Raw genomic sequence first — 26,204 nt, forward strand, 5'->3', positions numbered from 1 at the left:
GTGAAAGCTGTGCATGCACAGTGCTCAAACACACGGCGGAGAGGAAAAAAGTTTTGCCAGGTGCAGAAGCTCCGGAGAGCAGATATATGTTTCTTTATTTACTATAGAAAACTTCAGGGATTTGTTTGCATTTAACTTTATAACACATGCTGCTGAGCCTGGGAGCTCCCTGCACTTTTTGTTAGAATTTTAAAACAAAGATGTCTATTGTCTGAGATAAACAAAAAAAAAACTTTTTTGCAAGTCTGAAAAGCTGTTTAATAAACATATGCTTAAAGGCATATAAATGAAGTTAAGTGTTGGAGTTTGTATTGTTCAAAATTTTGACGCCAATATTTTCACTTTTACTGTAAATAAATATCTGCTCCAAATATCGGTTATCGGCCTCCTTGGCTACTAATAATTGGTATCGGTATCAGCCCTGAAAAAACCATATTGGTCTATCTCTGGTTGAAATATTCTATTAAAACAAATGACAAGTTTATGTAAATGATGCTTGAAATTTAATACAGTATGACATTCAGTTTCCCCACCAAAGGGAACTCAGCAAACACAAAACAGCTCCAGACTAATGATTTAGTATTTTTAATCATCAGTCACATTAGCAACACATTTCCTCAGTCACAAGGACTTCACAAAGACAACAAAGGATAACACATTTACCAGGGATGATTTCAGAACAGAGATGAGATTAAATCTACAAGCTGCAAAAGTACTGAAAACTGCCAATAATGTTAGCAATAGAAATAATTAAAATAGTAATAGTAAATAAATAAAATGGTACTGTTTCTCTTTTACCACCTGCATATCCACAAACTATCAGGGACTTATTTTATCATCATAATAAACCTCTATATAACACCATACCATGTAGAAAAAACGAACAGAAAAACAACACACCAATGACACCCCTATGAGCTGGCTCCACCACTGGTTTCATTTTTGTTCTGATCATTCTTCAGCTGCTCTTGAAAGTTTTTCTCTTTCTTTAAACCATTTTGTTACTTTCACAAGAAAGTGTGAAAGGATAAAAGGAAATACAAAAAACAATAGTGACTGCTGCAATTACAAAACCACAATAACCTAAAATATAAATAATATCATAATATCATCAATAATAATAATCAATGCATAAATAGGCTAAAATTCTAAAGGATACTGGTAACCCTAGTGTTAAACCCCTTTGTTCTAGCAAACAAGAAGGTAAGAGCCAAAGATATAATTGTCTGTAATTGTCTTAAAACCATGATTGCTGAGAGGGATTTATTATGCGGGCTGTCAATGAGCAAGGCATATAGTCTTGCTTGTTTTCAACAATCCCAGTGTCACATAATTCAGGTGATCTGTCTCTGGGAAACAGGAGGTCCTGATGAAACAAACAAAACATCTTCGTTGGATCCCATCTGTTAAACTTGAGAATAAATATAAGTTCTTCCACTTGGTTTAGACAATAGTCTGGTGTCTTGCTGCAGGTAGTGAAGGCATGTGGTACCTCAGATTCTTCCAAAAGTTTCTGTTTGAGCGTAATGTGGTGAGTTTTTGGGTTCCAAGAGAGGCTTTCCGCCACTTCAGAGCTCCTTGTTTCTTTTTGATATAGTGAAGAGACTCTGGCAGGCAACTGTAATCCACTGGACCACCTGTTAGAAGTGAATAGAATGTTGACCTGTATATTCAAATAAACACGTTAAATATATTGACATTGTACTGTAAATGTTCACAATAGCAATTTTTTTTGCCATGTTTCCCAATAGTACCTCTCAGAGCTCCTGGCTCTTGCAGTTATTGGTTTACTGCTCAACTTTGAGATTTTAGCTGTTTCTTGCTGTGTTTGGTTGTTTTTGAATACTGACATACTGACACCAATTTAAAGCTAACTTACCTACATAACCTACATAATTTAACTACATAATGCGAATTAGTTCATTGTTTCCATCCTTCAGTGGGTACTTCTGACCCATCTGGGACATGTAATACAGGCTATAAGTTAGGGCTTCTGCAGAAGACATCTACAGACTTGTCCTCATACCATGGAGGTTTATGTTGTATATATGTGGGATACAATTCTGAGACTCTTAAGATAAGACTCTTTGATTAAGGTTTCACAGGTTTACTCAATCTCTAGAAACCAAGATTTGACCAGGGACAAGAGTGAAGCCAGATCCAAACTACCTTCAGTCTAACTGGGTCTGATTTGGGTCATGTTCTACTACACAGATGTCTTTTATTACATGCGATATGTGTGTGTGTGTGTGTGTGTGTGTGTGTGTGTGTGTGTGTGTGTATTATAAATAATTGCATAATTATTACTTTTTGTATTCAAATAAATTAAATCATTTTGCTTGTAAATGTCTCCTCGTATTCTTTTATTAAGGAAAAACATGTTATAAATCTTAATTGGGCCCCTAAAGTTCTTGATGCAAGCATCAGAATCATCACTGGAGCAGTCAGTGTTGGTGTTAGTCTGTATTTGTTTGTTGAGACTGACCACATTTTGCATTGGGCCTAGTTATTCGTAGATGCACAGATCTCAAGCAGAGGTCCAAAAATTTGGACCTGTAAAGACCTCTCCCTGTGAAGCCTTAAACGCATCATCCATAACCACATTAGGCAATACATTTTGTTGGGTTAAGCAACTGTTAGGACCCCAAAGGACATTGTTTCTCAAACGTGTCCAGCAAAAAAGTTACTTTTTGCATCTATAGGAAACAATGGCGATATGTTCACTTCTGTGGCAGAGGATGGCTATTGTTGATGTACTGAAATGCATCTTTATGAAATCACTTTGCCATTTCTATTGACTTAATGAGCAGCAAAGACTCGCTCAGCGTTTGTCCTCACCAATTTCCACCAGAATCACTTGGAGGTCGTTCTGGGTCAAAGCATCATGAATGCCAATTTTCTGTTCATATCCCAGCTGGCTTTGATTACACAAGAGTGATTCTTCCTCTGTTTTGTTGTCAGCAGAAGATTTTGCCTCAGGTGACAGTATGATTATCAGTCTGCGACACTGGCGCATTGTAGAAGCAATGACATCAGGCACAGCTGTAAGAGATCAAACAGAGGACATTAAGCAAATTATCACAGTGGGGTAAAACCCTATCTCTGCAAACTGAATACCATCTTGTTGTTAGCAGAGACATGTTTTATCTTATATAATTGCTGATTATTTTACAAAGTCCACGATCTACAAACACTTTATACATAAACTATGTAGCTAACTATCTTTCAAAACTTGATGTAAGCTTTTAGACAAACTTCAAACATCTTTCAACTTGTCTTTTCAACCCCATCCCAACCGGGCTGCTTAAGGAAGCTTTACCTTAATTAGCAACTCTGTACTGAATAATATTAATCTCTCATTACTAACAAGCTATGTGCCGCAATCTTATAACGTAGCTATAATCAAGCCTCTTCTGAAAAAGCTTACTTTTCATCCAGACATAATAGGCAACTATAGACCTATATCTAACTCCCCCTTTCTCTCTAAAATCCTGGAGAAAGCAAATGCAAAAACGTGATTTTCTACAGGACAATAGTTTATTTGAGGATTTTCAGTTAGTATTTAGATTGCATCACAGCACAGAGACGGCACTGGTGAAAGTTACAAATGACCTCCTAATCGCATCAGACAGACTTGTCTCTGTACTTCTCTTATTAGATATCAGTGCTACTTTTGATATGATTGACCATCACATCCTTTTACAGAGACTGGAGCATTTTATTGGCACTAAAGGAACCACACTAAACTGGTTTAAGTCCTATCTATCTGATAGGCTTTAGTTTGTACATATCAATGACAATTCTCATGTACACAAAAGTTAGGGTCTGCCCTTAGACCGTTCCTATTCACCTTATCTATGCTCCTTTTGAGCGACATTATCAGAAATCAGTCCACAAATTTCCATTGTTATGCAGATGATACATAAATATATTTGTCATTGAAGCCTAATAAAACCAATCAGGCATGCCTTAGGGGCATTAAGACTTGGATGATCAGCAATTTCCTATAATTGAACTGTTATTGAAGTTATTGCACTAGATTAGAGTCTGATCTGTGATGACAAACCTCCTGCTGCTCCTATAACGCCACTCAACACCTGCTGAAATATTTTTAAAATATTATTACTACTTCTAGTATTATTGCTACTATTACATTTACAACTTTAATTGTAGGAATTTTTATAATTACCACTATTGTTTTATTGATACTAATTTACATTTTTACATGAACTCTACATTCTTCTGCCGCACCATGCCTGGAATTATTTTAGTTTCACAACAGTGTGAAGCTTGTGACAGTAACAAGGTATCAATGCTTTGTCAAAGTTAAAAGTCAGTTCACTCAAATTACAGTTTATCTATTGGGGCCTGTGGAACATCCTGAGTGGCAATCACATGGTTTCTGGTCTGATCTTTCTGATCTGGTCACGCATTTATAATCAGGGACTCAAAGCTCTCCCTGCTGGCGAATTCAAAAACTCACATTTTGAAAATGTTTGAATTCAAGAAATTATCTTATTTACATTATTCCTTTCCAAGTGCCCACATTTACTTATTTTCTGTATTCTCAAGTGGGTTTTCCTTCTCAGCAGTATACTGAATATTTCAAGATTGTCCTTAAATGTATTACAGAGGAATTCAGCAATTGTAGTAACAAAATGGAGTAAATTAAGAAAAAAAAAAAAAATATATATATATATATAAAATAGACATGAAGAATTATATACTATGATAGATTACCTAACTCAAATATATTTTAAATGCCTGCAAGTTGATGACACTTATAGCTGCATGACAGGTGGTATGTCTGTAAAACTGTCACCATCAAAGTTACAGTAAGTAGCCATTATATGTGGTACTTTGTGACTGTACCAAAACCCCATATTTCAGGTACAACAAAACGCTGAAATATTCTCAGTAACAAATAGTGATTGTCTGTCCCTGACCTTCTCCAGGGCAGTCATCCCGTCCTCTGATGTACAGGGAGTAGCCATGTTTTTTCTCCAGTTCCTCAGGAAGGATCTGCAGGGCAAAAGTCGCCATCTCATCTGAACTCAGGGTGTCGGGATGAAGGAAGCTCACATAGCCATCGTAGAGCTTCCCATCTGGAGCTGTGGAGAAGATAGCATTATCTCTGTAAAGCTTCAGAGGAGCAGAGGATCACCATCACCAACTGTACTGTATAAATCAACCGTTGAGGATTCACAATTGATTCACAACTGAATCACATTGAGCATATGAATTTGTCCCTAATTGACATTTTTAAATTTGGTAGGGAACATGTTGTTGTGTTCATTCCATAATGCTGATATCTTTTCTTTAGTCACACAACCAGCCAGACAAAATTTTGTTATTGTTGTGCAATAATGAAAATAGGTACATTTCTGGAAGTATCTGACTGGATGATTCCACAGAAAAGTGCACTTTCTACAGAAAAAACACTGACCTTGTTTGGAAAAATGTCTTGACAGTTTCCTATAGGCCAACACCACTTCTACTTTAAAGAAGAGGAAGGCTGAAGCCAGGACCAGAATAGTCAAAGAGGCAGCAAGGCAGAGAGCAACACTGGCATAGAAGGCACTGTGGTCAGCTGGAGAGAGGAAGAGATAGACAAAGTTGTGGATTGAGAACACATATACTGTATATAAAACTAGCTGTGAACAAGTGCTCTGAGAAGACTGCCCAGAATGATTCAACCTGTGGAAATCTTTCAAGGCAACTAGTCTTTTATACAGTTCCAGTACAGTCAATTTTTCATACTTTACATTAAAAAAAAAACTCTGCGACATTTAACCAGTATAAAAGTCTTTAGAGACCTTTGGGGACCATATCACACACTGTCTAATTAACTCAGTTTCATCAATTAATCTCTCATGTTCAATGTATTCCTGACACTCTTGAAATCATATGAGGTTTTTATAGACCCAAGGAATGCAAGAGTATCCTTTTTTTTTTTTTTCAGTACATAGGTAATAGCTCATCATGTGTTTTCCTATTTGGTCTAATTTCGTGTCAGTGACTAGAATTGATGCAGACACATTTTTATGTAATAACTGTGCAGCTTTTGTATTTGGTGAGTTCCTATGTGTAACAAAGTACAAGTTGTATATAAAACATCAAATATAATATACTGTGTTAAAAGTTATCAATTTCTAAAAGAAAATGTTTTGGTACAAAAAAGGGGATTAAGTAAGAACTATAAATAGCAACATGTTTTGGGGGGTATTGATGCTATGTTCCTATGTTCAAAAAGTTTACAGACAACTGTATTTGAATTGGCTAAATGTGCTTTCTATAAGGGATGGGCCTGTGTCCTGTGGTATGTAGGAATACTTGGGGAAACAGCAATGCTTTTAAGGGTTAAAACAATAAAAATGATGGACATTAAATAGAATAAAGCACATACTAGACATCATAATAGAAATGATAAAGATTACAGAGCAGTTTCAACAGTAGGGCTTGAAACTGTAAGATATACTATTTGGCTAAAAGTATGCAGATACCCTAAAAAAATATGTCAAGTCATTTCACAACCATGGGCATTAATTTACCACTATGACAGACATCATTTTTTTGGTTTCAGGCTTTCATTTTGGAACCCTGATGCAAGAAGAGGGCTCTGTGCAAGTCAGTTCAAGCAACTTTGACTGAGTAAGAGTGGTAATTGGGTACAGGATACTAGTGCATAAAAATCTGTTCTGCTTCAAGTCTAGGCACTGCACAAGTGCTTTTCATGTTGCTACCACCACAACAAATTCAACACACTTCTAATGACCCACAACATAAAGAGATAAAGATGCTACTTGCAGATTAAATTGTAAAAGGAAATAAATTATTTTATTAAACAAAGACAATGGGGCCCAAAACAGCACCCCCTAACGTAACAAAAAATAAACAAAGTAACCTAAGAAACAAAAACCCAAAAACTGAACTACCAGACCTCCGCCCTCAAACAAAGACACCAAAGACCAGGAGGCTGCTGGGAGCATCAGCCATAATCAATCAAGTTACATAGTGCACAAAATGTTCCTTCAAATTCCAAACTAGAGGAATGCTTTCTTTTTGGACCTGGCTTGGTGTTGAAACAAGAGAGACCTTTCCTCAAAGTGTTGCCAGAAAGGCTACAGAATTAAAATTTAACCTTAACTGGAATTAAAAGGCCTAGCCCAAACCATTAAACATAGCCCCAGATAAGTATAATAATAAACTTTTTTTTTCTTGCTTTCTTGCTTCCAAAAAGGTTGGAATTGTGATGAAATTTGTTTCCCTGACTTCAAGAGTTAAGTATTTACAAATATTTTCATTCTATTTACAAAGTGTAAATGCTAATATTAGTAAATGATGGTTAAATAAGCTTGTATTGTTTGCGGAGAAGAGAAAAGAAGAAAAAATACCTTCTTGAAGCAAAACCCAGCCAAATTTGCTTGCAACTGAGCTGCTCACGGTGCATTTGATTGGTACATTCAGAAACCTACGATGAACTTTGGAGATGGACAGAATGGACAGACCAAACACCCTGTCCTTTTCAGGAGTACTAAAAAGGAAACAACCAGTCAATTACTCAATCAGTCCATCAGTCAAACAAGTCAATTAATAAATCAGGATACCAAGCAATAATGGAAATTTTATTCTTCAATGATCTTGTTCTGTTTTGTTTAAAGCTGCATTTGCTATATTTAACAACTAGAGGGCAAAGAGATTTTTTTTACAGTATACTGTTTTTGTTGTTGTTGTTTTTTTTTTTTAAATAAAAATGCAATCTATTCACAAATGATTTGCCTACTGTGTAGTTCTGTTAATTTTTCAGTGGCTATCAATGCTGTCCATTGACTGTCAGCCTAATGCAGTGCAGTGAGTGGAGCATATAGGCTGAAACAATGTAACAGGAGGCAGAAACTCACAACTGCCGGGACTCCTTGAGTTCCTCATGCTCCTCACTATCAGTCCCGTCAACAGTCCAATACATGAGTGTGTCACTGTCCTCTCCAAGGCCTACGTAGGCTATGCACTTCAGCTCTGCTCTCTTACCTGGTCATCAGTGAAATAAAAAAAAATAAATAAAAAAACAAGGTGTGTATATTGGTCTTTTATTGCTTCAACTTGTAATTCACATATGGTGGTGAGATGAATATGTACTTAAGCATATACAGCCACTGAGGTGATTGGTGTCATCATTTACAAATCACCTTCAGTTTGAAAACAAATAGAAGCCCCAAGGGTTCAAGTACTCTTTCCTTCAATGTGTATTAACTCTGCAGGTAGCTTTCACTGGATTATCTGATAATACTGTAGCATGTACAGAATATCTGTGTGTGGTCACACAAAACACATTGAACAAATTATCAGCCTGATTTTTTGTTTTCTAAATGCTAACAAGAGAACAGGACACGAGTAAACCTGCAGTCATTTTTTCATATGTGTCATTATGTGTTACTTGCCCACTTCAACAGTGACCACGTCATTCTGAGGGTACACCAGCTCAGGTTCTACAGGAGGTGGATCTGCAAGGGTTAAAAACACATAACTGTTGTAACAGATATTATATAATGCAGTATAACACAATCTTCTGAAACTGTGCCAATGGAAAATAAACTAAGGATGAACTTTATGAGGAAGTTTCTGACAGGTAAATCAAAGAAACTTTCACAAACTAGTTTCCCTGCTGCTGTGGCTGTCTCCAAAATGATAATCCTAAAATAGCTTTTACATTCCAGTGCATGTAATTCAGATTAATAGCAAAAGTCAGAAGACATTTTGGGTTATGGTGACCTACAGTACATACCACGTGTTAATAGTTAGCTGGATGCTGCGTGCAGCGGTATACATCCTGCCATCCACATTAATGTCTACCAAACAGGTGTATTTCCCAGCATCCTTCTCTGAGACTTTATGCAGCCTCATGTCACCGGTCATATCATCCACAAAGATGGGCTTCATTTGGTGGCAGTCCTACACACAGAAACATGGGCTAAAGTTGTTGTTTTTTTTTTTAGAAGACTGTGCTCCACAAAAAAAAAAGGATGCCAAGGAACTTCCTTGAAGAATGTGAATGACTAACTGATGTAAGTTTTCTGATGTAAATTACAGTACATTACAGTACATGTACATTGTACCTTACAGAGTACTGCATGGTCAGGGAATGGTTTGACAGAATGGGCTATTTGTAAGACACTGTCTGGACTTCTTCCACACCCACATGACAACCTACAAAGGCTGTTAACATCAACAGCATATGGGGCAGGTGATTCATTCAACCTTCACCTTGTGTAGATGTCACCACACATGTTCCTGATGTGTAAAGTAGGGGGCAGTGTTGCATTTATAAAGCCAGATGTACAGGACATGATGCAGACATCACAAATCAATATGCATTGGCTCTTCATTACATTACGAGTTTATAGGAAGTGTATACATACAAACTGCAAACGCATCATGAAGAAATAGCATATGAATATGACTGGGTTTTTCATACCTTCATCCATCGTATGTTGCTTTTGTTTTTCTGTTTGAAAATTTCTGTCTGTTTGCAAGGAAGTTCTCTACTGTTTCCCAGGGTTATGGATACAGTCTCGGGTGGATCAGGACACTCTCCATTGAACACAGACACTGTAAATTTCATCTTTGATAATCCAGTCTCATCCCTTAAGAGAAGAAGACAAACACTGAGATATGACCTTATACTGCGTGGGTCATGTTTATGTCATGTTTCATCAGAGAAATTTTTGGAGAATAGTGCTTACCCAATTTAAATTCTCATGATACAGCTCTTGGGAATAACAGGGTTATCAGTATTATGAATCTATCTCTGTACAAGCTTAATTGGTATGAAAGTGGCACTATTTTTGTAACAGACCTGACATCATTGGCCACTCATTCTATTTTCACTGACTTAGGCACTTCCACAGGCTTTACTGGGGCTTATATGGAGTGACTATTATCTAATACATCATAAAACTTTTTCAATATTGCTCACCCCCAAAAACTCTGATGTATACTTAAATTTTATTTGAAATGCCTTGTTCCTTCAAATGCAAATGAGAACCAACACAAGAAATTATTTCCCATCAGTTCCATTGCTTCCTGTCCAATTGCCCCTCTAAACAGATGTCAATCAATGTCAGCGAAGTCAATCATCCATACATGTCAAAATACTTAACACAGCCACTTTGAGTTTCAAATACAGTCAGGGTCAGATGCAGTCATACCCACAAACTTATGCAGGTGTTTTACCTTTTCTCACAGGTGTAGTCACCACCATGGGAAGTCTGTACAGGTAGAAACCACAGTAACCCATTCCTGACTTTCACTCCAGAGGGCAGGCTTGGGTTGTGGCTCCCTGCTATGCTCCATGTCACTCTAGTGTGTGTATCAGCAATGTGGCACCTCAGCAAAAATAGGTGTCCGGCACTCACATAGTAGGTGTCTGTCTCCCCACTGTGGTCTGGATGTGACAGTGCAAAAGGAAAACATTTGTCATTCAGTGCCAGAGGTAAAAATGAGTAAATATGTGCAACATGCTGCTGCAACAGAAGTCTGGATAAGCAATTTCTGGAGTTAGTGGACCATGCTAGAACTGAATAGTTTCTGGTTCAGACCGTATCACAATATAAAAACATTGCCTGACATTTAGTGATATCAGAGTAAAAGACGATTAGATTTTTTTTAAGGCCCAAATTCCAGTTTACATACAAAACTAGATGCAACAGCAGAGTTTAGATTCAGCCTTGTGGAGGACCATCTGTTTATTAAAAAAGTTAAAAAAAAAAAAAAACTAATTATCACGTAACAGAACTAGCATGAGGACATTCTTGATGTTAAAAAAAACAAACAAAACAAAACAAAATAAAACAAAGCATCACAGCCAAGGCAGGAAATGAAGGGTTCAACTCTCAAAATGACTGTAAACAGTTATGCCAACATTCACTGCCCACACACTAAAAAAAGTTGTGAAGTGAAATAACTGTTCAGTAGCATGTTTAAATCTATTTTAATCCATATTTTCAACTGAAAATGGTGTACAATACACACACTCCTTTAGCCAACTGTGGAAATGAAAGTGGCCCTTAGCTAATGGCTATTTTACTATTTTGCTACTTTGCAAAAATAATTCTAATATTTAAAAAGATAAAGAAAAGAAGAATATTGCAAATAATAAAAAGCTTAATTATAAAATGCCATGAGATCCTCATTTAGTCACCCCTGCACACACCTGCAATACTGCATTCAAGCTAAGTTGGTGGAATGGCAAGACCAAGTGTGCCCTTGTTTGTGTTAGAGCTTTTATCCAATTGAATTTCAGAAGTTAAAAGAAATCTGCCTTGAGGCCTTCAGAATCAACAGTGCAGGCTCCTTTAATTTAGTAAAATTGTTGCCTCATGGATCCTTTAACCAATCAGATTTCATGTTGGCGAGACTAAGGGCCATCTAGCAGGGCTTTGATAATACAATAATGTCATTTCCATTTGATTGGATGGTCTGAGAGTGTACTGGTCAGAGCTAACAAGCCGCATATATAGCTTCTAGTGCAAGCTAAAACATGTTAGAATATATGTAATAGCTGTTTTTTGTTCAACTCACAATGGCTGAAGGAGTAAGAAGAGTTCAATGACTTTTGATTTGTCTACAAATAATCAGAAGTTTCGGAGAGTAAAATGCACTTTACCTATATATTATTATTTAGGCCTACACCTTTGTCATTTTAATAGTTAATATTGATGCTTCTGCTGGAGATGACATGTGTTGCAAAGCTGTGGCTGCAGTGTTTGGAGACCTTATTGAATTGTGTTATAAAGCATTGCTTTAGTAATGGCATTTATTCTGGCTACATGACCTGCATCAGTGCTCCAAAGTTCTGTTATACTGCATTTCTGTATATTGTTGATGGTTTCTATTGCTGTGACATCATGATGACAGTATTAAGAGGGGGGTAATTCAGGCAGGACACCAGTGAAGACCTAGGTGTGGAATGCATGACCCTCATCAGTATGGTGATTGATCAACTACTGTGTAAATCCTTTATTGACACAAACAGGTGCTTATGAATTAAGCCTCACCTCTGCACATGGCATAGGTGTGTGTGCTATGTGCACCTGTAAAAAAAGGCTGAACATCTGTCTCACACGATTTAGAAAAGTGTCAGATGGTGTTAGATGAAGGTAACCTTGACTTGCAGTCTCCAAATCAACAAATAACATATGACCAAACTGCACAGTTTTTGGTCCTGATCTCAAATATGTTTTCTGAATTGAGATTGCTTTTCAGCACAAATCAGTTGGACAGACACCCATGAAAGATGGTTTAATTGGCTTAATTTGTCTTTTACCTGCAGCATAATTTCCTGGATTGTCTAGAGGTTCTTCAAACAGTGAGGGAGAGCTTTGTTATTCATTAAACTAACCAGAGGCACTAACCAGAAATTACATTGCCGTCTGGGTGTGTTAACAGCTGATTACACCAGTTTATTGTTTGTAACATATGATTTATTGTCAAGTTCTTTAGTGTAGCCTGCTGCTTATTAAGAGATATTTTAGCTGGCCTTGTAAAAGCTTGCTGAAAACATCTGATAAAAAACATACATTTCTTCTTTTTGTCTTATTGGCCAATTGATGGTGTATATTAGCTTGCTAATTCTGTAGCTGACTCATGCTGTATGTCACTGATGAGATAAGATGAGAAAATCCTTGAATGCTCCAGTAGGAGAGTTTAGAAAATGTTATCTGCTTCCTACTTTTACATATTATGTTAGCAAAATGGAGCAGCAAAAAAAATCTCAGTCACAACAAAAGACAACTTGATCAAGTTATATTAAACTACTCTAGTTGCTTAAAAAAGTTTTACTGTCTTTGACTGACTTTATAATTTCAGCCTCCCATGCAGAGCTGTTTTTATTGTGCAACTTGACATTGACTCAGTAATTTCCTTTTTAACACAATGCTAACATCTTTTAGGTAAGGGACTTCCTGGAGATTCAACTATAAAAATATGAAAGTAAACATTTGCCATCTTTGACCTATTTAATCAACAGCATACAAGTTGAAAGAACCCACTGATTGCAATCTACTTTTTATGGGTCGTCCTGATGTCCTGTCACTGTGTTACTTCCTTGATAGACAATGTGAGCAGGGGTAATGACCCACCCTACGTCTCAACAGTCTACGTAGTTTAGCTGGAACTTTGTCAGATATATGCTGCTGTATGAGTGTGAGAAATAGGAAGTGTAACTAACATGTCAGCTTGGAAAATAACCACCAACTAGAGCTTTTATAATATTAGGAAGAATGGAGTGTTTTTATATCAAATCACAGTTTAGTTAGCCGCCTCTGACCTATGTGACAGCTGGAGGAAATGTTTGTCTGATTTTCAACATGCAGAAAATACATATAAGTGAGCAGAGTTTTGGCTATTTTACTGGGGTTTTTTGTTTGTTTGTTTGTTTGTTTTTTAACTGTTTTTTAGTTTTCCTATAGAGTATAAATAACTAAATGTTTAAATTGTACAAAATCTGCATCATTAGTCACTGATCATCTCCAATTGAACGGGTTGTTGACATGATTCTTTAGGGGGAAATTACTGGTGAAATAATCTCTGGTTCAATATACCAGACACCACCTAAATTTATTTATTCCTAAATTTAATGACTCACAGTGCAAATATCTCATAACATATAATCAAATGTTCAGTTTGGAGACTGATTCTCCTTTCATTCAGTTGCTCTGATGTTTCTTTGGCTGACTGCAGTCCATGCAGATGTGCGGTTAGAAAAGCACTTTAGAAACCTGGTTATCTGTATGTGGCTAAGAAATCTCTCCGTGAGAGATCTATAATCAGGTTTCCCTCACCCACTACCCTGATTACAGAAACTTCTTGTTTAAATGAAATCAGCCAGGAAGAAAAAGTGGACAATAACCTGGTTACATAAGTGCTTGTAAACACACTGAGAGATTACATAGAACATAAGAAGAGACATTGTAACTCATAAAGATTGCACTTTGACTCCTGTGATAACCTGTACTTTGTGAATATTGACAGCCTGAGGTGTTCAGGTTTTTTTTTTTTAATTATTATTCTTATATTATCTTTTGCACATTAAATCTTAAGAAATATGATGTTTCAATCTTGTCGTGGTGTCATGCATTTTGCAGCAAAAGACTGAAATCACAAATAACCTCAATGAATTTCATCATGAAGTAAAGCCCATCTGAATAAAGGCTATTTGATGTAACAGAAGAGTGTTTTGGATCTTTTCTTTGTGAAAGATTTAATATATTTGTTGAGCAAGAGTAATAAAAGACCTGCACCACTTTCAAAGGTGTCATCATTATGCATATTTGAAAAATAAATACTATCCTTTACAGCTCCACATGGACTGTCAGAAATAGATGCCTCAACTAAGTACAGACATCCACTTTAAGGATCACTTTGAGCAAAGACAGGGCACAAACTGATAATCTAACTAATTAATCTGCTGTTTGTGTTGATGAGACATCAGACTGATATCTGCAGACAGCTGTTGGGTATAGCACTAACTGCCCAGCAGAGACAAACTGAATAAAGTAGAATCCACACATTGCTCATTCAACTCCCACAACCTCACATCTATCAGCCAGAGATAAACTGGCTATTAGACAACAGCAGGTTCACATAGACTATAATTATTATCACAGGTTGAGACTTGTGTGCTCATTAAAATGTTTTGAATCTGAGAAGATTTTTTTTTTTCTTTTGATCAAAATTAAGTATCTATTTTTTTGTGCAAGGATGACACTTTTGGGTTAAGAAATATTCAAAAGATATTTCTAAAAAATATTGTGGTGGTACATATGTTTGTGAAAGCTTAGATTGCAACAGTCATGTCACAAACAGCTTATGGCCTGTTATGGAAACTGTATGCTAAAAGCAAACAGTATTTGCTGGGTATGTCACTTAAGGAGTTACCTCCTCCAGGTTTCTCAAGTGCCTGTTTAACAGATTAGAAACAGGAAAACACAAGCCATGTGTGGTAACTCCTCGCTACTTCGTGCAATTTTAATCATTCAAACTGCCCCTGAAAGCTGAGAAACGGGGCTTTTTGGTGCTATTACATGCATTACGGTAATGACTGAGTGCCGTGTGGGGAGAGGGAGGAAATGAGCGGCAGCTGCAGGCGGCGTTTGTGTGACAGAGTGGAAGGATTCAGTCAATCTTTTGGTGCGGTTTCTTGGAGTTTAGCAAAGTTTTAGAGGTATATTCTGTGTAAATAAATCAGAATCTTGTAAATAATAGTCCCACCCTGTAAATAATAGGCCCACCTCGTCCTCCCACTCAAGGCCACTTCCCTATCCCAACCAATAAAAATGAGTGCACAGACAAAAGACAAAAGACAGCCTTGGGAAGGAAAAAGTGCACTCTGTGCCACAAAAGCACACTTTGGATGTGTGATGTGTGTCATGTGGGTCTCTGTCTTCAGGTGGACAGGAATTATTTCAGAAACTACCACTGCTAAAATAAAAATCACCTGGCTATTGAGAAATATAACAGCCTGTAACATGGACTCAGAAAGCTCCAGAAATGTAAAACTGTCTGAGTTGTTGTAAAATAGTTTGAATTACATTTTTGCAATCTCAGAAATCTTCAATTTGCACTTTTCAAGAATTTATAAACAGAAAGTTGAAGAAAATTAAATTCCGTTTTTGTCCTTTTCTTCTTATAACACACAGTTTTAGGTATTTAATTACATAAGAATGGTAAATACTTGACAGATTTTGAAAGTTCTACTTCTCCTGTAAAAGGAGTGTAAATTATTTACACATAGGGCATTTTTTGACACAATTATTGACAAAAATAGACAAAAAGACCAGGCATTTTAATAAATATATCTATTATTATGGTGCTTAAAGGGTTAACAGATATCACGGTTTTGTGTAGTTCTGTCTTTACCCAGCAGGGGTTTAAAAGTGTCTTTATTTCCCAAGCCACTGAAAGCCATGTTAAGTTTTTAACCAGAGCAATATTGGAACTGAAAATGCTCAAACTTAAGAGTCAGTAAGATAAAATAAGACAATCCTTTATTAGTCCGACAATGGGGAAATTTACAATATAAGTAAACTGAATCAACAACTACAGGTTAAAAAATTCCTATAAAAGTCAGGTTTTTGGAAATTATTTTCCATAGCAAAAGCTTTTATTAGTCTGCAAAGTGCTTGGAAGAATTGTGATGATCAGTACTCACTGTGTGCCACAGCAAATGCCAGAGACAGCAGTGTAGCCAACAAGCAGACCCAGCCTGCCACTGCCATGGTTCTCATCTGTGGGACTAGACAGGTTACATTGCATTAAAGTCCTGTGTGATATCTCAGGCATGGCTCATGTTCTCAGTCACGGCAACTCTGCAATAAATAAGGTTTCTTGACACATTTCCTGACAGGTCTCTGACTCGGACAGACTCCAGTAAAGGGAAGTGGGAGAAACCCAGCTGACACAAAGAAGGCAGGGCTAAAACAGTCCCTGTGAATTCCCAGGAAGTTCCACTGATTGGGTTGTTATTTAAAGAAGGCCAAATATTTAAAGAAGCTCTCTCTGTGTCCATGTTTCTCTTTTTGGGAGCCCATTTCCACCAATGTGATTAAAAAACAGATCCTGTAAGTCATTATAATGAGAAACTTTCTCAAAATACTGACATAATATCTCAAATTAACAATTTATTATCTCAGAATCATGGCTTAGTATCCATAAATTAGTAGTTAGTGTTTCAAAATAATGAGAAATTGTCTTAAAATTAGGGACATGACAATTCTGAAACATGTATGTAAACAGCATCATACTGTGATTCGCAAAAACAGAACTATGAACAGCAACTACTGAACCAACATAGATTTTTTTTTTTTTTAACCACCAGTGGATTGCAAATTAAATTAAATTAAATGTGATGGCCACAACACCTGTCAACATGTTGATATTCTGACTCATTAGTACTCAGTAGTCGTTACAACAACAACAACTCAACATTTTTTTGGTGTCATGTACTGGCTCAAAACCTGAAGCAATAACTGCAGAACAGGGACATACTGGAAGCTTCTATCTTCTTCTCTACTGAGTACACAGTCCACCACAGCAAACTTCAAATTGAGCAAACTAAGCCCACCTCTTGTAGGCAGAAGAAAGTAGGCCACCACTACTCAGATGTCAAGGGGCTGGCATTACAAAGACTTTCAGCAAATTTCTTGATAATTGTGATCTAAGGATACCCTTGGTAAAGACATGGCAGAGGTTGCCCACCATGACCATGGTGCAGCATGGTCATGGTGGGCCACAACTAAACTACTAAACTACTATTTTGTGAATGTATCTTGCACAGTTGTAACACTATCACAGTGACAAAATCTGTCCACGGAAATAACACCTGCCAAAGAACTCAACACCGCTTCTGTGGTAGTTCCTGCTACAGTAGTATTCTCCACTGCCACATAGAATGAAACTGCTGGGCAACAACAACAACAAATCTTGGGGTTCAGTCAAATAAATGTTGAGGCCCTATGTGGATTTGTAAATCCAGCATTAGGTATCAAAAAGCAGAAATGGAACTACAGGTTATTGTAGGACATTATAAGAGATATGCTCCAGGCAAATGACTATAAAAACAATTGAGTCAGTTTGAAAGCAGTATAACATTTCACTGTCACTATGAATAAAAAGGCTATACCATAGGTACACAGCACTACAGAATTATTATTAACTATTATCTACTACTATTATTACTCACCATGTATTACCATAAACAGTACACATTAAATTTCTTAAAAGGCTAACATAGGAAAGAATAGATTTAGCTGTAATTTAGATGGTAATTTCAGTTTACCTGACTGAGTGGTGAGGCAGCTGCTTGTTACTTACATTAAACTTGGGTGCTGGTGAGCTTGAGCCGCTGGGTTTTCCTTCCTCCTGTCTCCACAACGTATTATACTGCTTCGCTAACCCCAGCATGAAACTTCCACTCAACAGAAAAAATGTTTTGCATTATAAATGCACCACAATGATTCACCCCCAGCTTAAATGAGCTTCCTTTGGTACAAATGTAGGCCACCACACCTCATTTGCTTCACATATGAGAGTAAGTAGTTCCATTGCAAAGAAGACTTTATACATGTAACCTATTTGTGATCTGTGACATTTAAGATCCTTCCTGTTTAAGATGTGCTTCTGCCTGAAAACAGACAGCTGCCAAACATTTTTAACAGGAGAAATTACTTCATTCAAGCTATGTTTTTCATATTCCATGTTTGCTTGTTGTTGTCCATAGTAATTGATTAGTAGTAGTTAAAAGAACAACAACACAAAAATCCAGCTTAAAGTTAAATATTTTAGCAGAAATGTTAAGTATATATATTTGTAGGTTATGGGGTAAATTGCCTTTTTACTGAAACTAATGCATTTCTTCCTTTATTTATTTTTACATTTTTTGGTAGGACAAACAAGATCAATATAGAAGAAGCCTTCCATACTATTTCCTCAGCAAACTTGTTTCTTTCTTTCTTTTTTCCTTCATCATCTTCCAGACAATTCTTTACTTCAGAGCCCATATGACATACATATTAAGAAAAATATAAATAACAGAAAATGACACAAACAAAAACAAGAAAAAAAATCTGTTTTATTATATATTTTTTATTTGTTATTTTGTTTTTACATATTTACACTCTTTTTTATTTTACATATGTACACTTATATCATTTAGTTTGATCAGTCCCTCTTTATCCACATTATCCTTAAGTGTCTGCCTACGAGGGACAGTCCACAGTTCATGTACAGGTGCAGGCAAACTCTGGATAGCCTTGACTCAGTGTGCACCTCAAAACTTCTGGTTCAGCACAATATCTCTGAATTGTCTGTGTGGGAGGGGGATTCACTACTATACACATCTGCATTGGAAACCAGCTAGTCTCCTATACAAAACTAGCATAACACCATCATAAATTCAATATGGCAGTTTTCTTGGGGTACCTCTCCTTCTTGCAACTCACCAGCATAACTAATTTTCTTAAAAAGCCTGGAAGGACAGAGAGATGGTGGCAGTTGTCCTGTTCATCTTTCTTCTCATCCTCTTTCCTACTCATACTCATACCTTTTCCTCTTCAGGTATTTCCACACATGGCATCCTGCTTCTTCCTCCGACTCTGACACTAAGTTAGAACTAAAATGCCTCATGTGACCATGGACTCAAATTCATTGAAATGAAACTCAATAAATTCAAGCTAAATTAATAAAATTATCACTGAGTCATCCCGAATAGTTTTCTCTTTTGAGCAGAAACATTTAGATACAACAAGCTGTATGCAGTGAGCATTTTGCTTAACACACTGGGCTCTGACGTGAATTGATACACATGCATCCTTTTTTATTGCACTTTTTGTGGCAACTTTGGGGCAGAGGAACTCCACAGTAGGCATGTAACTGTGACATATTATCTCTGTTTAAAGTTCATATTAGAGCTCTCTCAAGCTGATCCTAAGGACCTATCAATGCATATTTCAATGGACTGATAAAATAAAGCCAAACAAATTCTGATCCTTTCTTCAGTGTTTGTCCAGTTTGCTAGTTTTACATTGCTGCTCTCCTTAATGACAGCTGTACAGTGCTGCATATGTGAGTAAAAACTGAAGTGAGAGTATGTAAAACATTATTTGAGCATGCAGGTGACTAAATTAAGCTTATAAATGTAACATCTCTTAATCTTTTTATTTGGATGATGTAGCTCATGAGAAATGAGTCAATTACACATCTAATCATTTAGGTAGCATTTAGGTAAATCTAAGCTAAGGCTGAACGACTTTAGGAAAATATGATATCTAATTGTGATTTTTCTGACAGATATTGTGATTGCTTTGATTTTTGATCTTATCTGTGATATAGCAAATCAGTTCAGTATTCACTATATACATGTAAAACACTGATGGAGCATTACTTTGACCTAATGTGACTTTGCATTTGTCATACTGCAGGCCCCTACAATTTTCTGCACCACAAACGTACTTGTTTGTTTTTTTGTTTGTTTGTTTTGTTAGTGAGCATATACACAGCCACTTTGACTTGGGCCACTTCTGATTGGGGTGCAAGCCTAGGATTTCAGGGGCATGACACTTCTGACTAGTGAGCATGACTGTGTGTCACACAGGGACAACAATGCTAGATGATTAAACGCTGTGTCAGAGTCAGGAGTTGTAAAAATAATTGCAGCCTTTGCGGTTTGCTAATCAAATCGCAATTTAGGTTACAATTCAATAAATGCCCTGATTCAGCCCTGATCTAAGCATCAGATTAGCCCTAGTGTAGGCAGAATCCCCAATATAAAAAGGACTGATTAAAAAAAAACACTTAACTGGAATATCCCAAGTTCATATTTAAAAGTCTAGCAGAGCCATGGAAATATTAGCAAGTCTAATATTCACTCTTCTTTAAACTTTGTTTTTCCTTTTGCTGGGGCACTTTGCTGTCAACCCTGGATAAATAAATTCAGTAACTCAAGTGTAACTGGACTCTATGCAGTCTAGGATCAGGCAGGAGGTAGGTTTCATTGAACCAGTGGGTATTTATTCCACCACAACAGCTCTACTTCTATGAAAATATTTTCTGGTTTGCAGTTTGTATAGGTAAAACTCTCTCTGCAGTGCTTCCACACACTCCACTCAAACTGCTGCCTTGTTTCTGGATAGACTTCATCACTACCATCAAAACTCATACTGCTACTGCCATCTCCGGTCTTGCTTCTGCTGTTAACTACTGTTCTTAAAGAGGCTATTTTTGCTGCTAGTTCTGCTTGTGTGTCTTTTGCTGGTGACCAGAAGGAGATGGTGACTGAACTGTGTATTCTCTTCCACCAAATTTACAATGGCTGCAGTGAGGAAAAGGAGGATGGACAGACATTATGGACTTGCAATAGAAAACCATGAACTTTATAAGTGATTACTTTATCAGACTATTTATTAGACTCAAATGTTGACAGGATGTTCTGTTGCATAATCAGCAAATGACATTTTGTCAGATATAGTGCAAGAAGGCCTGTGGTTAGTCTGTTTCCTTTGTTTGCTCTCACTGTTGACACTTGTCTTCAGGTATGAGGTAGAGCTTAAGATTGTGTCAGTGGTGATGTATGGGTGGGTACCACACATCTTGCATTTTACAAAGTCAAAGCATCACTGTGTGTATTTCCATCTTGAGTTTTTTTGCTCCAGGGCAGGCATTCTCATTGCTGCTCTTCTGTTATTTTCGATAAACTGTCAGTCACATCCTTGCCCACACAGAATCATTAAAACAGTTGTAAAATAGCTGTCAAAAAGTGAATAAAATTTAATATTTTCACAAACACTTTTACATTTCTCCTCCTATTATCACAATTGGAGCCATTACCTACAATTAAACTTATAATGTCTTAAAGAGCCATGTCATGCATTACAGTGCACATCAAAAAACCTGCAAGTCCGATTGTGGCACTTTGTCCTCACCAAGAGTTTGCCTCTTCTTTAAGTGTATTTACTGAGTGGAGAGGAGAGTGTGGGGCCCTGCAATGGACTAGTGATCTGTCCAGGGTATACCCTGCCTCTCCCCCAATGTCAGCTGGAATAGGCTCCATCCTTCCAGCGACCCTTACGGATAAGTGGTATAGATAATGGATAGATGGATTAAGGAGAGGTTGAAAGTGTCAACCAACACCCTCCACTGGTCATTTAAAACATTTTTTTTTTTTAAATTCAACATATGTATACAAATACAAGGAACAGATGTATAATCCCCTATAACTGTAAAATGCACTCTTAAAGTTTAGGTTTGTCTACAAAGAGATTATAATGACTACAGTTCATTAAATTTATTAATAGACAGAAAATTCATGTACTGCAATTTTGATTAATTATCAAAGTAGTTTATTAAACAAAAATGCCAAATATCCACAGCTTTCACCTTCTCTAATGTGTATGTGTGTTTGTTTTCTTAGTCTTCTATGATAGTAAACTGAGGATCTTAGGGTTTTGGACTCATAGTTGGATCAACAAACAGATGAGAATAGACAGTTATGATGTGTAGACACTAGGCTGGATTGGGTTCTGAAAATGAAATTGTCTCTGGCTAACCAAATGATAGAAAGTGATAGATAGTCTCCTTTATGATTAATGACAGTCTGACAGACTGAGTAACTTAGATGCTTTTGGTACTAACCACTGATGTTGTGTTAGTAAAGTATAATTTTCAATATTTGAGCAACAAAAACAAGATATTCATCTTGCAATCATGAGAAAGCTATTTTGTGAGTAAGATACAATATGCTTCAAAATCAAAATAAAACAAATCCAAAAACAACACCTTTGCCACAAAGATATGTGATTCCATATATTGAGTTAATAATTGTGATAAAACTACCTTGTGATATGATATTTATATATAGGTTGTTGAGTGTGAGATTGTGGACTAAGGTGGTGTCTCCTTACATTGTACTGCATGCTTGCAGTGAAGAAGGCAAAGCTCTTGACATATGAGTCCATCTAAAGTGCTCAATGCTCACGTTTTGTCACAAGCTGTGGGTAATTACTATAAGAATGTGCTTGCAGATATAAGCAGCTGCAAATATAAGCAGCTGCAAATCCAATGAACATAAATCCATTTCTCTGTGCTAAAACAGGTCCAAACAGGCTTAAAACCCTACATCATAAGGAAAAACAATAAAATGTAGCTAAGAAGCAACTGAAAAGCAATTTACAACAATTGGTAGTATCCTTGTCACTTATAATCAATGACACTGCATGCAGACTTCTGAAAGTAAAACTGAGGATCTTTTTAAAATATAACCTTAATCAAAGAATAGCAAATGAGACACTATCACTATGGATACTGGGGTGGACTCAAATGTACAGAATTCCACACTCAAAGACACTCACTCACACACACACACACACACACACACACACATACACATGCCTCTCTGGGGCTCTCAACCACTCTCAGTGTGTAGCCCATTAGCTGCTGTTAATGGCTGTGTATCTCTCTGACTGAGAAAGTTTTCACACCTGGTTTCATTAGTGCCACATGTTGATACCACTGCAGTCAGAGGTGTTACTGCAAAACAAAACAAGCTCTAACATCAATACATGATGCAATTATAACTAAGTAGACCAACAATTCAAAGTAAACTTTATGCATCAGTGTTAGCTGATGTAATTTCTATCATTTCCCATCAAACATTTGCAATGCAGTCTTTGCTGAAAGAATCCCATCACCCAAATCACAAAATAATGAACATATGTTGGCAATTTAAAAAATAAATAATTATGAGAAACAAAAGTGACTTCTTCTTTTTTCTTATTACACTGCACACAAGTACAAACAACAGGAGGTAGTTTCCACAAGCATGTTGCAATATTGTCTAACCTTAGCCAAGTGCTAAACATAACTATAAAAAAAAGCTTTATTAATTAATAGTCACAATAAGTGGACTGAAAGATTGGATATCATTTCATCAAACAAATATGTTGTCTGTTATTTTACTGATATGCTCGGTATCAACATATTTGTGATGCTGAATTGTACAGGAGCTACCAACATTGACCAGATCATGTTTCAACGACAGATTAAGAGGTTTTAGAGAGAAAAAAGAAAAGAAGAAGAAAAGAAGAAAAAAATGTTGAACATGCAAACGAAGAGGGAAGTAGAAAGTTCTTGTCCACAGCAATGTTCACAGCATTTTCATTTATAACCTCATCATTCCCGTTACTGTCATCATACTGTATAAACTTCACTTTTGTTTGCCTGTGCTGTACCGTGTAGGTACCAAGCATTTACAAAAAAAATAATGACACATCATATTTTTCCTTTCCTATAAAATAGCCTGGGATCATGAGGACTATACACTGTATAACATTTTTTTTTTTTTGGATGGATGGATGGATTGTCTGAAGCAATGTTGTATCCTTATAACATGTGTATTGTATCTATTAATATGACCATTCACTGCAAATGCTTCTATGTGTAGATATAATCTGGAAAAAAGTCACAGACTCTATTGTGACTTCAATACATGCAAGAATATGGCACGTCCTGAAGCTCCCCAAGTGGTCTGTTAGGTATTCTTCAGCTGGCATCAGTGAAGTGGTATCAGCATCAGCAGAGTTTAGTCGAGTATACAGGTTTGTAATGCTAAATGCCTTGAGGAGAAAACATGTATCAGTCTGTTCTGAACTAACACTACTTAGAGGAAGTTTTTAAACTATTTGACATTGTAATGATTTCATGAATATGTCTGGCAGTCAATTTGGCAACATAAAGCTTAGTCAGCAGGAAAAGGCAAGTCCATGTCAGACTTTAAGTGTGTGTAAATGGCCATTTCATATCAAATGCTACATATCAAACTTGTAAGTAGCATTTTTAGCCAGCACTAGCATCCTATTAAAGCTAAAGTTGCAGTTGTTACCATGTTTCCACTGCCAGCAACTAGATATATGTTTATGTGGATAATGTGGATGGAGTAGACTGTCCCCCAAGTTCAAGCATAAACACCAGACAAAATATTCCATCATCAAAAATAGAAACCTTAGAGTACAGAGTATGATGTAATCAGCTTTGGCCTTCTAAATAGGTGGAATTTGCATATAGGAGGGGTGGAGACAAAGAGATAAATCAGCTGTATGACAAAGAGTTTTGATCAGAGGGCTGTCAGAGCTCAGCAGTGTCTCTTCTCTCTCTGATGATGGAGGCACTGGAAGACACTGAACTCTGTTTTCCTCAATTCAACAACTCATGCAAGAAGACGACACGTCCTCACTTGGCGGCTGCGCTCATTTACGCTGTGCTGTCTGGCATCTCTCTGCTCACAGTGGTTCTTAACCTGCTGGTCATCATCTCCATCTCCTACTTCAGGCAGAGATAAACTTTCTCCACATGGCCTAAAAACTACTTTTTGGTTCCAGTCAGATTTGTGGAGAAATGGCTTGAGCTAGGCAACATAATGTCTCATTTAGTTTGCTGCTCAAAACAATAGCAGATTAGAACATACTGGCAGTAGTTTTATTTTTTTGTTTAACATGTGATACACTGTGTTTGATGCATAATTCTACATTTACCACTGTCATTTAAGTATGTAAGTATGAGTACAGTGTTTCTGAGATAGTCAGGAAAGGTGTTATTGTAAAAATGATTCAGGCTCCTGTACATCCACTAACCTTTTTACCCCAGGATATAAATATTGCATAGGACTAATATTTGTTATTCAGGCCTTTGATCAGTGCATACTGGATATTTGCAAATAGTTTTACTATTGTAATGCTGTGTATTTATGCATGTTGTTACAGGACAGTTTATACTTTTAGAATTATAACTGCTAGAAACACTTATTTCTACAACCACTACATGTAACAGTGTGTTCAGTGTTGATATTCTTCCATTTCAGACAGCTCCACACCACCACCAACTTCCTCCTCCTCTCTCTGGCTGTTGCAGACTTCCTTGTGGGTCTCCTGCAGATGCCGACTGAAATCTTGCTCTTCCATGGCTGCTCGATCCAGGATAACTCTATATGTGGTATGAATTACTTTTTAGGTTTCCTCACTGTCAGTGTTTCAGTAGGAAGCATGGTGCTCATATCAGTTGACCGCTATTTAGCAATTTGTGACCCAATGTTTTACTCCACCAAAGTTACACTGAAAAAAGTTCAGCTCTGCATATGTCTGTGTTGGATATTTTCTGCTGTGCACAGCAGTTGGATAATGAGGGATTTCCTAAAACAACCAGACAGATATATCTCCTGTTATGGAGACTGTGTAACTGTAGGCACTTTTGCAGAAGGAGTTGTTGATCTTGTTGTGACCTTTCTAGGTCCCATTATTGTGATTACACTTCTGTATATGAGAGTATTTGTGGTGGCTGTGTCTCAGGCTCATGCCATGCGTTCTCATGTTGCAGTTGTTACACTTCAGCGTTCAGAGACTGTAAAAGCTATGAAATCTGAAATGAAAGCAGCCAGGACTCTTGGTGTTGTCGTAGTTGTGTTTATTTTGTGCTTCTCTCCATATTACTGTCTCAGTATTGTAGCTTACAACAAGCCAGTGGGGTCATCATCTGCACCTGTTGAGTTTTGGCTGTTGTACTTCAACTCCTGTTTAAACCCTGTGATCTATGTTTTTTTCTACCCCTGGTTCAGAAAATCTATTAAACATATTGTTACACAGATACTGCAGCCTGGTCACTATTAG

At 36.9% G+C, this 26,204-nt stretch overlaps 2 protein-coding genes across 2 annotated transcripts; one reads left to right on the forward strand and one right to left on the reverse strand.

The window, feature by feature from the left end:
- Nucleotides 1–569: 569 nt before the first annotated feature.
- On the reverse strand, nucleotides 570–18,033 carry LOC108897019 (interleukin-1 receptor type 1). The gene is made up of 12 exons (XM_051069446.1): nucleotides 17,869–18,033; nucleotides 16,208–16,283; nucleotides 10,231–10,441; nucleotides 9,473–9,641; nucleotides 8,786–8,949; nucleotides 8,439–8,524; nucleotides 7,902–8,028; nucleotides 7,395–7,534; nucleotides 5,447–5,590; nucleotides 4,947–5,111; nucleotides 2,839–3,042; nucleotides 570–1,637 (listed from the first exon to the last, which is right to left on the reverse strand). The coding sequence occupies exons 1-12, from the start codon at nucleotides 17,956–17,958 to the stop codon at nucleotides 1,444–1,446; spliced, it is 1,770 nt and encodes a 589-aa protein (XP_050925403.1). The 5' UTR covers nucleotides 17,959–18,033; the 3' UTR covers nucleotides 570–1,443.
- A 6,670-nt stretch (nucleotides 18,034–24,703) lies between these two features.
- On the forward strand, nucleotides 24,704–26,204 carry LOC108897020 (trace amine-associated receptor 4-like). Its single transcript, XM_051073028.1, has 3 exons — nucleotides 24,704–24,873; nucleotides 25,403–25,677; nucleotides 25,828–26,204. Exons 1-3 carry the CDS (start codon nucleotides 24,704–24,706, stop codon nucleotides 26,202–26,204), a joined length of 822 nt encoding a protein of 273 aa, XP_050928985.1.

Source organism: Lates calcarifer, linkage group LG1 (assembly GCF_001640805.2).
Source record: "Lates calcarifer isolate ASB-BC8 linkage group LG1, TLL_Latcal_v3, whole genome shotgun sequence".
Classification (NCBI taxonomy): domain Eukaryota; kingdom Metazoa; phylum Chordata; class Actinopteri; family Centropomidae; genus Lates; species Lates calcarifer.

What these genes read in the sequence shown, in the direction of transcription:
- LOC108897019 (XM_051069446.1), bottom strand. Translation starts at nt 17,958, where the DNA reads ATGCTGGGGTTAGCGAAGCAGTATAATACGTTGTGGAGACAGGAGGAA. An exon ending in AAGACATTTTTCCAAACAAG is followed by an intron (nt 5,112 to 5,446) that starts GTCAGTGTTTTT and finishes TCTTCTCCACAG; the next exon opens with CTCCAGATGGGAAGCTCTAC. An exon ending in AGTGATTCTGGTGGAAATTG is followed by an intron (nt 1,638 to 2,838) that starts GTGAGGACAAAC and finishes CACTTCTAACAG; the next exon opens with GTGGTCCAGTGGATTACAGT.
- LOC108897020 (XM_051073028.1), top strand. Translation starts at nt 24,704, where the DNA reads ATGGAGGCACTGGAAGACACTGAACTCTGTTTTCCTCAATTCAACAAC. An exon ending in ATCTCCATCTCCTACTTCAG is followed by an intron (nt 24,874 to 25,402) that starts GCAGAGATAAAC and finishes CTTCCATTTCAG; the next exon opens with ACAGCTCCACACCACCACCA. An exon ending in AAAAGTTCAGCTCTGCATAT is followed by an intron (nt 25,678 to 25,827) that starts GTCTGTGTTGGA and finishes TGACCTTTCTAG; the next exon opens with GTCCCATTATTGTGATTACA.